Raw genomic sequence first — 11779 nt, 5'->3', positions numbered from 1 at the left:
CCAAACTCAAGGCTTTGGACTAAGCAGAAGTTGCAGTACTGGCAGCTCCCAGAGCCTGGGGTACCTGTAGTGTGCCTGTTCAGTGCCTGCCCTCTTTTGGCACACGGGGAGCATTACTGTCCTGCAGGCCTGTGACAATAAGGCTGGGGCTGTAGCAATGCAAGTGGTTCACATGGAGCCACATGTTGGTTTCTAGGCAAGTTCAATTTTCCACACCTGGAAAAAGTTATCCAGACTCCTGGATCCTACCTTTGAGCAGCACTAAGGAGCCTGCTGCACACACAGCCTATGAAATGAGTCACCTCTCTGAGTTGCCTACAGTCTAGCCACCAAAAGCAGCAACTCCTGGAAAAGGTAGGAGCAGAGGCTGTAATCTAACAGTGACATTTCATAAATGGAAACTTTATGAAACCAGACAGAGGCAGAAAACTCACACTCCTTCACGTTACCAAGTCGTGCCTTTGCTCCCCAACTCATCACTAGGCACTGTACGTTATCAGAAAATGTGATCTTTCTGAAGTCACTCATGGAAAACTTGAGTCATTTTTATATGCTTCCAGGTCAAAGGTAGTGTGATAACGACAAGAAAGTGCAGGATAGAAGAGATCAGCCACAACAGTGGGCAGTGATCATATATTTTAGGAGGAAAAAGGTAATATAGACAAAAGCAGAAGATTGTTTTTCCTCCTGTTTTCTGTAGCAGTCTCATGACTGAATTCTTTCTCTGCAGGGGAGGAATTTCAAACAAACAAACAAAAAGATGTAATATGCTGCCCCAAGGGCCTGTAAGCCACGGTTAGTGCAGCTAAACAATGTGCAGTTTAATTGCTAGTGGAAAAACTGGCTTTATCTTCCCTTCAAAATACAAAATATAAGCATTTTAGTCTGTCTTATAGGTGGTTATTAGGACAATCAGCTGGACAAGTTTTAGTGACAATATTCATGCAGAAAGTTTTGCAGGTGCTTAAATGTCTTCCCAAATCAGGGCTCTGTAATAAATAAAATGCACTTACCTTACAAATCTTGTAACTTTACCAACTGCTGTGCCAAACAGTTCACATTAAAAGCGTGGTTTGCAGAATTAAAGAAGCTAACTGGCATCCTAACAATTAGAAAGAGAGGTCTGTAGGAAAGAACTGACACCATGTTATATTGGGGAAAAAAAAAAAAAAAAAGTATAGCCTTATCATTATCAGCATAGAGGAGTAGCACAACTCCACCTGTATTTCCGAAAAAAGGGGAAGTCTGACAGTTGAAAAACAGGAACTCACTTTGTGACACAGGCTCCCATCTTTGAGAAGGGAAAGTTCCACTTCTGGCATGTAAGATGACACAAATGTGGGCAGAGAGCAGCACTAAGGTGTTCAGGATCCAATACATATTATTAACTAGGGGTTTTACAGCTTGCTTGTTCCACAGTTTTCATTCTGGAATGAGAAACCCATTCAGAATTTTGACAGAAGAGCAATAAGACCTAACATGCTATTTTTCAAACATTATTATTATGTTGGATACAGAAGTCCTACAGCAATACAGCCAGAACAGGTGGGCTCATATTGTATCAGCATAAAAGTCTTCAGCCAGCTGGCGTGCTGGATTTCCTCTTCAGTTTTCCTCACTGATGAGCAACTGCAGGTTGTGCTCAGCTGCCCCAGCTCGGCTGTGCACTTCCAGGACCATCAGAATCACACAGAATGGCCAGGGTTGGAAGGGACCTCAAGGATCACGAATCTCCAAACCCCCCTGCCACACGCAGGGCCACCAACCTCCACGTTTAACACCAGCCCAGGCTGCCCAGGGCCCCATCCAACCTGGCCTTGAACACCTCCAGGGATGGACGGGGCATCCACAGCCTCTCTGGGCAGCTGTTCCAGCACCTCACCACACTCATAGTAAAGAACTTCCCCCTGACATCCAACCTAAATCTTCCCTCCCTCAATTTAAGACCACTTCCCCTTGTCTTGCTGTTACCTACACTTTCAAAGAGGTGACCCCCCCTCCTCCTGTTTATAGGCTCCCTTTAGGTACTGAAAGGCTGCAAGTCCTTCTCCAGACAAAACAGTTCACCTAGGCCCTGGTTTCCAGGAAATCTGATCAAGGGGTTACAGGAGGACACAAGAAACTAGTGCACTTGAGCACGTTCCCATGCAGCTCAGCCAGAGGGCAGAAAATAAGTAAAATTCACAGAACCAGCTCCAAATAAACCCATCCCACAGGGCCTCTTCGGTCCCACGGCAGCACCTCCACCAACTCCTCCTCTGTTCCTGTGGGCTGCATTTTTGCCATTAAGCCACAGCTCATTAAGTCACAGCGAGCTCATTAGGTATTTGTGCCTTGCTCAGCTATGCTGAAAGCATGGTACTAACTTTATTGGCTCCCAAGTGCAGCCTACAGACTCGTGTCGTTCCTGAGAACTGCTTAGGTGTTCCCAGGAATCCTGTCTCAGCATCACTGCACCGTCATCCAGTTCACAGTGAGATGATGGTATCTAAACCACAGTGTACGCCCAATGACTTCTACATTCAGAACTTGGGCTCTAAGTTTTTGAAGGGCTGAGTCTTACCTCCTATCTCCCAGCAGCTCTCAGGCCAGACTGCTACCACGTGTGATTTACAGAGCAAACCAGCTTGCTTGCTTCACCCAGACAGCCAGCAGCAAAACAGCATATTGAAATAAAGCCTGCTATGCCACAGGTTTGACCATTTGGCAATCCTGCTTTTTGTATTATACTTGAAGCAATTACATCCCAAAACCATTCTTGCAGCTTAGGGTCACTTTGATCAGATCTAAACTACACAGTAATTGTACTGTAGGTCAGGGTCCACGGGATCAAGCCACTGCAATCAGTGGCTATGCTGGTGCAACAACAGGGCCTAAGTAAGCTTAATTAGCAGGTAATAGAGCACCTTCCATTGGTGCTAGTAAAATCACAAGATATCACTCCAGGTCAGGATGAACAGCAGAGTCTCAAAGGTCCCCAGCGTGACTTCAACAAAAGAACTGGTCCATAGGAATTTGTTTAGCAATCAAATGCCCCAGTACAGAAACCTACTGAAAAGTCAATGCACATCTTATGCTCCAGCCCAGATCCAGTCAATGTATTCTACAGACATACAAGCCATACACGTGCACCTAACCACTGCCACAATTTATTTGAAAGTCACTACTATATTTCATATATAATACAAATGTTTACATACATCGTATACGCACTTCAAAATAGGAAGCCAGTAAGTATACCATATGTATAACATATAACAAAACATATGTTTAAAAACATGAACCACAATCAACAGTATTCTTGAATACATTTCCTTCTGCATACTTTGGCATATGCTTTAATACTGTGTGTATAAAATACCTATTACATCTAACAAGTTACCTACTAAGGAGTATTTGATGTGAAAAATAATCTGCATTATATAAATTTCAAGTTCACTTAAACTTTTACACTGAGGTATTTAAATTACAGCAAAAGCTATCCACAGTAACATGTCAGTTTTTTCCTCAGGCATTACATTTTCAATGTACTATCTAAAGTGTTCTCTCCAAGACAGATTCTGATTAACTTGTGAAGAAAAAAAACACAACAGAAGTAAAATTCATTTCATACAGTATGCAGGCAAACAACCAGGCCTGCTTCAACTGCACACAAGCCACGTGAAGAACATTTCTTCAGTTCTGAATGGAGGTTCCATTGACAGCACATTCAAGGTGAGCATCCACACAAGCAGTCAAAGCATGGTTTATATGCATCTATCCACTGTGATGTGATCTTCATACACCTTTGCTACAATGCAACCCTTGTAGAGCCATATGCACAGTGCTGTTAAAAATTGAGCTCTTCTTATTAAGAAGTGAACATCCAGGGAGTTACTATCGCTAAGTTATCATTCACCAGCAGTTCTACATGCCCATGTACATCTACTAAATCTAAGATATAAAAAAGGTTTTCCCCAGATCCAAACTACTGTCTGGAACCAAGCTTGCTCCTGGGTTTCTCCCTGCATCCACATTACTTGGAATCAGATCCCACAAAAGCAGTTTAAACTATTTTACTGCAGCGAAGTCGAAGCTCGACTGAAGCAGCCTTGCTGAGGACAGCCACACCAGGGTGTTCAGCACAACAGAACATCCACAGAGAGGAAACAAAAAGTATGCTGACTGCACAGAGTTTATAGACAAAACATGAGTTATTCACAGCAACTTCCAAAGTCTAAAGCACAGACAAGTTGTATCCTGCCTTTCCCCATACTTGGAACTACAGTTTCCATTAATAACATTCTAAAAGAAGAAACCATTCCCTGGCAGCAATTACACAGATTCTACTTTTGATGCACATGAGAATGTCTATAGATGTTCTGAACAATTGGATATCTTGAGCTGTTTTGAAGTCATGAATAATTCTTATTTGTTGGTCTATGGGGATACTGCTCAATACTTAACATGACATTTTCTCAATGGGTCTGCCTCAGAGACAGGCAGAAAAGAAAAGAAGTGGCACTAAATAGCCATTTATCACCAGTCACTTAAAAACCACCACCAGAATTAGCAGCTGTGACAACTGCCTCTGGAGGCACAGATGCCATATACCACTCATTTTGAGTGAGAAGCAAAAGAGCTGAAAAAATGGAAGCACAAAAAAAGCTGGTTAGGTTCAGTTGTGGAGATTCTCCATCTAAAAGGCAAAGAACTCCACTGGGAGTTAGTCTGAAACACTCAAAGGGGCTGCACTGAGATGCGCTCCGCTTAGCATCTCAAAGTCGCAGGACAAGATAGAAGTCGAGTTATTAAAGCAGGTCTTTTGATTTTCTGTTTGTCAATCTGCTCAGCAATTATCGCTTATGCTTCAGAAAGGCTTCCTGCTTTCCAAAGGCAACAGGCTTCCATTACATATATAATTGGTTAGAAATGCACAAAGGACTGTATAAACTCAGGCTTGGCAGCAGAGACGCTGCATGTAGGAGCTAACAAAGGGAAAGGAATCATGGCTCACTAAGAACAGCTACGATGCCTAAGGGCCACTCAGTGAGACCCAAAGGAACTGAAGTACAATTGAACGGTTAACACCCACCCACACATACAGCAACTGAAAGTTCTGTCACATTCGTTACAATCGACTGGCTCAGAAATGCAGGATGCAGTAAAGCGATGTGGATTCAGTTTTTTATGAGACTGGAATTGGAGTCAACTTGTTCTTCCTGGATAGGAATTCGAAAGCTCCTTTCTGAAAGACAGAAAACAGAAATACTGTACAAAGCAGAAGGGGAAGGAAAAGGAAAGTCATGGACTTCTCTGGCTTCGTGGATGCATAGGCACCTATAGGTGACATTTGGATCAGTGGTTGTCCTTCCAGTCTGTCCTAGCAAAGAACAAGTGTAGGAAACAAGGAAAATACACAAGGAATAAAACACAAAGCAAGAGCCAGACTGCCACTTAATTACAAATAGAGGTCAGTTCTTTTCAGTCAAGCCTTTCCTGTGTTTGCAAGAGTCACATGAAGAAAATTCACTTTCACATAGGCAAAATAACTATAATTTACTTTCACATAGGCAAAATAACTATAATTTACTCCCCCACCCCCCCCCAAAAAAAAAAACAACTTGCTTTTGGATCCTCACTACTCTGAATAGAATTCCATGCACAGACTGATTTTTCTTTTTGTTGGTGGTGGTGTTTTTTGCCTTTCTTTTTTTTTTTTTTTTTGCAGGGACAACGGAGGAAAGAACATGGGAGATAAAAAATCAGAGAGAAAGAAGAACACAAGTCAAACAGCTAATGATGTAAAAGCTCCAAGGATTCACATCAAAAGCTTTACAGGAATAATTTCACACCATTTCCATCCGCACACTATAAACTCAATCCTTCTGCACAGCAACAAACAAGTCTCTGCTTTATAACACCACCAGCTTGAGGCTGTATGTCCTCCAGCACATCAGCACTAAGATTAAATGTGGGCATTAAGCACAGATGATGCTGTCCTACTCAGCCAAGTAGACTTCATTATGATGGAAATGATCAAAGTCCAAGTAAAAGGCCCTGATTACTCTCTTTCCTATATATTTTTCTCCCTGAAGAGCAACTTACTTTGATGGTCATCCCTGCAAGGCCTCCTCTTGTTCTCTCTTTTGGCTGCTTGGATAATCAACATGAAAATGGATATTCCAGATACCACAAGCAGTATCAGACAAATCAGGATAAGTGATAGAGACCCTGGAAAAAACAAAACGGAAGAAAAAAATATTAACAAAGACTTAGGATTTTAAATGGAATTTCCACAGCTTTCCAGCTTCAAAAGAAGGAACCTGGAACTTCAGATCTCATATAAGCAATCAGCTAGAGCAACAGTAACCCTAAACCACAAAGCCCAGAAGTCCCACATATCAAGACTAGCAGATAGTCTGGAACCTTGTACAGGCCTTCCTTAAAGGCTGTGTAGAATACAGATAAGTGTACTGAGAAAGACCGATTTCTGATGAAATCAGCTTCAAGTGAAAATTCTCAATCAGCTCTCAGAGTGACTAGGCTTGGTCATTCCCTCTCCTTACCCCAGTTAGTGCCTGTGGGGCTGTTCGCATCCGGACAAACAACAAAAGGGTTCACACTGGGTTTGGAGGGTGAAGGCACTGCAGTCGATGTATTATTCCTGTAGTAGTTAGTGGAAAGATGCAAAGTAGGTGTTGTACTTTGAGAGGTAGCTGGCTGTGTCACATTGTCGCTGCAAACAGCATTATCTGATTTTGTCCCTGCTCGAAGAGTCTTTTTCCCAATAGCACTGCAGCTAGAAATGTAAAATACATTACTTAGCTTTTCAAGTAGTTACAGTAATGACTTTATAAGCCACCTCCGTGGAACAAGTGAATGACAAACTGTGAACCTTGTTTTATCGATGCAAACTTGCCCTTCAGCTTTTCTAGACTTATCTACAAATAATAAGAATTAACTTAATCAAAAGCTATTACTGGAAAAAATGAAGTTCTGCTTTACTCACCATCTGTGCACTTAACAGCTTTGAAGCACAGCAGCATTTGGCAAGGGAACTTTTTGTTACAGACTCTCTAGATTTTAAAAAAGGGGCTGCATATATTGCTGCTCCATGTGAAAAGAGGAAGGGGCAGAAGGCGGATGGATGCCTCAAGTCAGTGCACAGACTGCTCAAGACTCCTAGGTGATCAGCAACGTGGTTTTACTGCATCCACTGCTGGTTTATTGTAAAGATCATGACTTGAGCATTAACTGCTACAGAGTAAAACTCAAACTGTTGTTCTGAAAGTGTTGGGATGAGCAATACATACTTGGTCCAAGGCCGACAGCTTTCATTTCCTCCTGGAGAATAAAACCCTTCAGGGCACAGTAAGCAAACTGAAAGAAAAAAAACAGAATTTGAGTTCAGTTAGCAATGTAACTGTACAGCAGCTCTGTGGTGGTTACACTAACAGCTTCTAGAACAGGTGCAACAAAACCCACAGCCTACAGAAACAGTGATCTACCCTGGGACAGAAGTAACACAACATGCTCAGAGGTTCATTTTTCCTGCAACTTGCAAGGATTTCTCTACAGGCTAATTATGGATATTAAAGGACAGAACATTACAATTTCTGATAGCTCAAATTACAGGGCAGCACTTTGCACAACTGCCCTGCTATAGTACTTGCTTTGAGATTCCAATTAAACAAATGATGACAGCTTTTGTACTAGAAATAGCAACATCTGAAGTGGAGGCAAAAAGTCAGCCTCGTGCATCCCTAACTTACCACTTCCCAGTACAAATCTGGTATCTGGCATGTAACCAGGAATACACTTGCAAATTCTGTCAGAGGTCTTCTCACACTTCTTCACTTCCACACTTCCCTTCTCTGTGAACAGCAGAATAAAGGAGAAAGGAAAATTGAAAGCATCAATTAATCACTACTCAGGGCCTATCAATTGTATGTAGAAACAATCAGCAGACACTGCAGAGGACAAAGTTCGGCAGCAATGCTTGAGATACCAGTTTTCAGGCAGTACAAGCCTGCTTTCCTCCACCAATATCAACCAGGAGACATCAGCTATTAAAGTGATAGCCCATGAAGTTTTTGGACTTAGCCTTCTCAGGAAACAAACTGTATGACATCAGCCTTTGGGAAGCTCAAGATGAAGAAAAGCATATGAAGACCAACTCCCTCCCAAGTTCACATCCAGAACTGACCACAATACAACTGACTTACTAGTGTTACAGACTGTACAACTCCCACAGAAGTTGTGATTGTGCTCAGTGCTAAAGTAATTGTCTTGACAGGGGGCACAAACTGTGTCTGTTGTCGCTGTGCAGCGGCTTCTCATTCTTTCACCTAAAATACAGACAACATAGAAGGAAGAACTGATTGTTATGAGGAGGAAATCCTCTTCGTTATCACACACTAGAACAAATTGTCCAGGAAGTCACAGTTTCACTTACAACTCTGACTGAAATATTTAGTAGATTTACACATGCCAGAATCCCTAGAATTGTTGCTCTATATAGCATCAGCTATAAATTAAGCAGTGAAAACAGGCTAGTACAGCAAAGACTTGAGAGCCCAGATGAGTCTCCCAGTGCATTTGAAGCATCATTTCTCCAGACCACTTCTTCATATGGTTTAGCTATTGGAGTTTCCAGCCAGTGTCAGTTGGAGAAAGCAAAAAAAAAAAAAAAAAGCATTTTTTTTAATCATAGTATCATCTGTTATCTGTGTAATACTGTAGCTTTGTGCGACAGATCCTGCCTTCCCTTGTGAGATATTTCATGCAATTCAACTCAAAGGTGGCATTCTTGAAGCACATTAGACATGAACGAACGGGGTTGTATTTTAATTTTCATCTGAATTAGCATCAGTAGAAAATACATTTCTAGCTCCACTTCAGACACAGAGACAGAACAAGATGGAAGGCAGACATTTCTTGCGACTCCAAAGAGCATAGGTGCATTACACACTGCATTTATAACCGAGCTGACACTTGCACCTAGATACTAATCAGTATCTATCAAGCACAATTACAGAAGATCACATTTATGCACTTGGATGCCAAGGTAAGCAAGCAAAACCACTTGTCCAAAATGAAACAGCAGATTAACGGCCAAATTCAGAGAAGGAATCAAATTCCTCTATCTCACTCTTCTCTTCATACAGCATAAGCTGCAGGAACCAGCTTGAATGACCAGGAATCTTACAGCTGAAGTTAAATACTACCCTTAACTAATCCTTATTCTCACAGGTTGTTTCTTTCATTTTGATCCTCCATCTCGTAGGTCAAGGAGAAACAAAATAATTGAGATATAAGCAATCTTCTATATCTGCATAAATTTCCTTAAACTGAGCCTAAAAACACTCCGGTTTCCATAGCTTTGGGAATAATGCAGTAATGAGACTGCCTCAAGTTTTAAGTTTCATATTGAATGCAAACTTATTGCAACTGGCATCTGAGGACAAGACCATGTTCAATTTCTACTACAACAGACTGCAATACATTGATTTTGTGTAGTAGACAGTCATGAAAAGAGAAAGCACCTTTGTAGAATCAGCTCACAGACTAACAGCAACAGAAAGTTGGGTGCCTCTCATTTATAGTTAAACAAAAATTGAAGAATAGTTTACCTTTTTCCTTAAAAAACACCAAGCCTTAAGTAGAATAAGCCTTGCTAGAAAAAAAAAAGCTTCTAAGACATCTATAGCAAGAGAATTACCTAAATTTTTTTTTTTTTTGCCTTTATTCAAGATTTCTGGGTTGAAATCCTTTTCAGTAGGTAACTCCTACCATCTTTCCTCAGATAACACTCCCACAGTGAAAATGCACCAAACTGACACAGGGGAGAAACTGAGCCACAGAGATGAAGTGTTGTATCCCTACAGAAGGTTCAGGAAGTTACAAGATAACCTGTCCACCTAAAATGATGAAAAATCCTCAGTTTTTTCCCCATGTTATACTTCCTAATTGGAATATTTTCATCAAGATATTTTCTACCACTTGCAAGTTGTTAATTGATTGATATGATATCAAACAAGTACAATGAACATACAGTGAAGGTTACTTACCAGGTGCACAGTCCTTGCAGCATTTTGTACCAAAGGGATATTCATGTTCTTTGCATTTTGTACCCAAGCAACGGGTACAAGTGACCACCAGCAGCAAGAACAAAACAGTAGAAAAATGCAAGTAAAAACCTGCAGCCACCATCACGTAACCCTACTGTCCTTGGAAAGGAAACTCTGTTTTGTCAGCAGCAAACTCTTGGAGGAGCTGATTGCAAACTACTGGCACTCAGAACAAATTCTTATGTCAGCTGCTGGGAAATTCCCAGTATGTGTTCCACGCCCTCACATTTCTTCCCACCCCCTGGCAAGCCCATTTTTTGTAGTTCAGAACTGTATTCAAAGGCAGAAAGACAGCAAGCTAAGTAGTATTACAAGAAAGCTATAGCTTAGTCTTAAAAGAGAGTGCCTCTAGCCTAGTACACATCTCTCTGCCAACTGCTACAGCACAGTTTCAACATCAGGAGAACTAGAAGAGACACCTTGTTATTGTGAAGAGAATTAAAGCAATAGAGGCAACACCAGAAAACCATTACATATCAGAGCCACAGGTAAAATGAAACGGCACACAGAGACTCGCTCCTTAACAGGCAAGTGACAGATTCTCTCCCCTCAGTGCCATGTAACAGTAGATCTATCGCTTTTGCTCCTGTACAAAAACCAACATTGTTAGTACCTTTCTCTGCTTAGGAAGTCACCTCTGTATCATCCTCCAAACTAGCACAAGCTGTGAGATGTACTTGCACAGTTTTCATCTGGACTTGTAATAACGTCACACACCCTGCACTGCCATCGGAGAGAGGTATGTATGCTCCTGACTCAAAAAGAGAGACTGGTGTCACTTTTACCATTTGCTCCAACGGAGGGAATTTTTTTCTGGTAGAGGCGTGCACTGTGAAAGCAAAGGATGCAATATTTACGTACCAGCCACCTTTGATGCCTATTTTTACACAGCACAGACACTGCAGTCCACCTCTCACCTAAAGAAGGACATGTAGTAAAAAAAATAAGGTGATCACACTAGGAAATCAACGGCTTACATTTTCCAGGTTCATTACTGGAATCCTGCTAATACAGAACCTAAATTTCAAGGTCTTCCCATGCCAAGAGACTTCAACAACTCTTACATTAAGCCCAAATAAACGAGACATTCCCAGTAACCGGATATTTTATTTTCGTCGGTTAAAAAACACACGTAGACTGCTTAAAGGGGATCTATTGTCTATCTACACGTAAACATAAAAGATCTAACTGGAACAGACTTATACTTGGACTCCCAGTTACCCACAGTATCAGAAAGGTCTGAACAGCAGCAACCTTGGTCTATTTTAGCAGAAATGCTACTTTTCATGTCTTCAATTTCTATGAGTCTGTTTAAACATGGCAGGGAAAACAGAATACTAAGGCAAACGGGTAATTTTCTACTTCTCCTGTTTTCCAAGCATTCTGGAAAACAAGCACTGTGGAAAAGAAGTCACAGCTGAAAGCCCATCCTTCCAAAAGGAAACAGAGCTGAGAGGGAAAGTGAAGCAGCTGAACTCAACCACCTTCACACTCAATCTGCATGCACGAGATATCCAAATCTCCTTCTCCTGTAGTATTGCACTCGGTGCCACTTCGGTGGCTCTACGCCTCATGACTCAATTATTCCCCCAGCAATATTGAGGCTTTTTTTTCCAGTAAGAAACTGAAAATGCCAACTCATGATATTCAGAAGCAAGGTATGGTTA

General features: G+C 41.5%; 1 protein-coding gene across 1 annotated transcript; it reads right to left on the bottom strand.

Annotated features, from left to right (window-relative positions):
* Nucleotides 1-3127: 3127 nt before the first annotated feature.
* Nucleotides 3128-11692, bottom strand: TNFRSF4 (TNF receptor superfamily member 4). Its single transcript, XM_010722782.4, has 7 exons — nt 10053-11692; nt 8208-8330; nt 7755-7856; nt 7296-7362; nt 6549-6781; nt 6088-6213; nt 3128-5227 (listed from the first exon to the last, which is right to left on the bottom strand). Exons 1-7 carry the CDS (start codon nt 10192-10194, stop codon nt 5160-5162), a joined length of 861 nt encoding a protein of 286 aa, XP_010721084.1. The 5' UTR covers nt 10195-11692; the 3' UTR covers nt 3128-5159.
* Nucleotides 11693-11779: the final 87 nt, after the last annotated feature.

Source organism: Meleagris gallopavo, chromosome 23 (genome assembly GCF_905368555.1).
Source record: "Meleagris gallopavo chromosome 23, MGAL_WU_HG_1.1, whole genome shotgun sequence".
In the NCBI taxonomy this organism is placed as follows: Eukaryota; Metazoa; Chordata; class Aves; order Galliformes; family Phasianidae; genus Meleagris; species Meleagris gallopavo.
The sequence above is the reverse complement of the archived record's forward strand: the minus strand, read 5'-3'. Positions and strand labels throughout refer to the sequence as shown.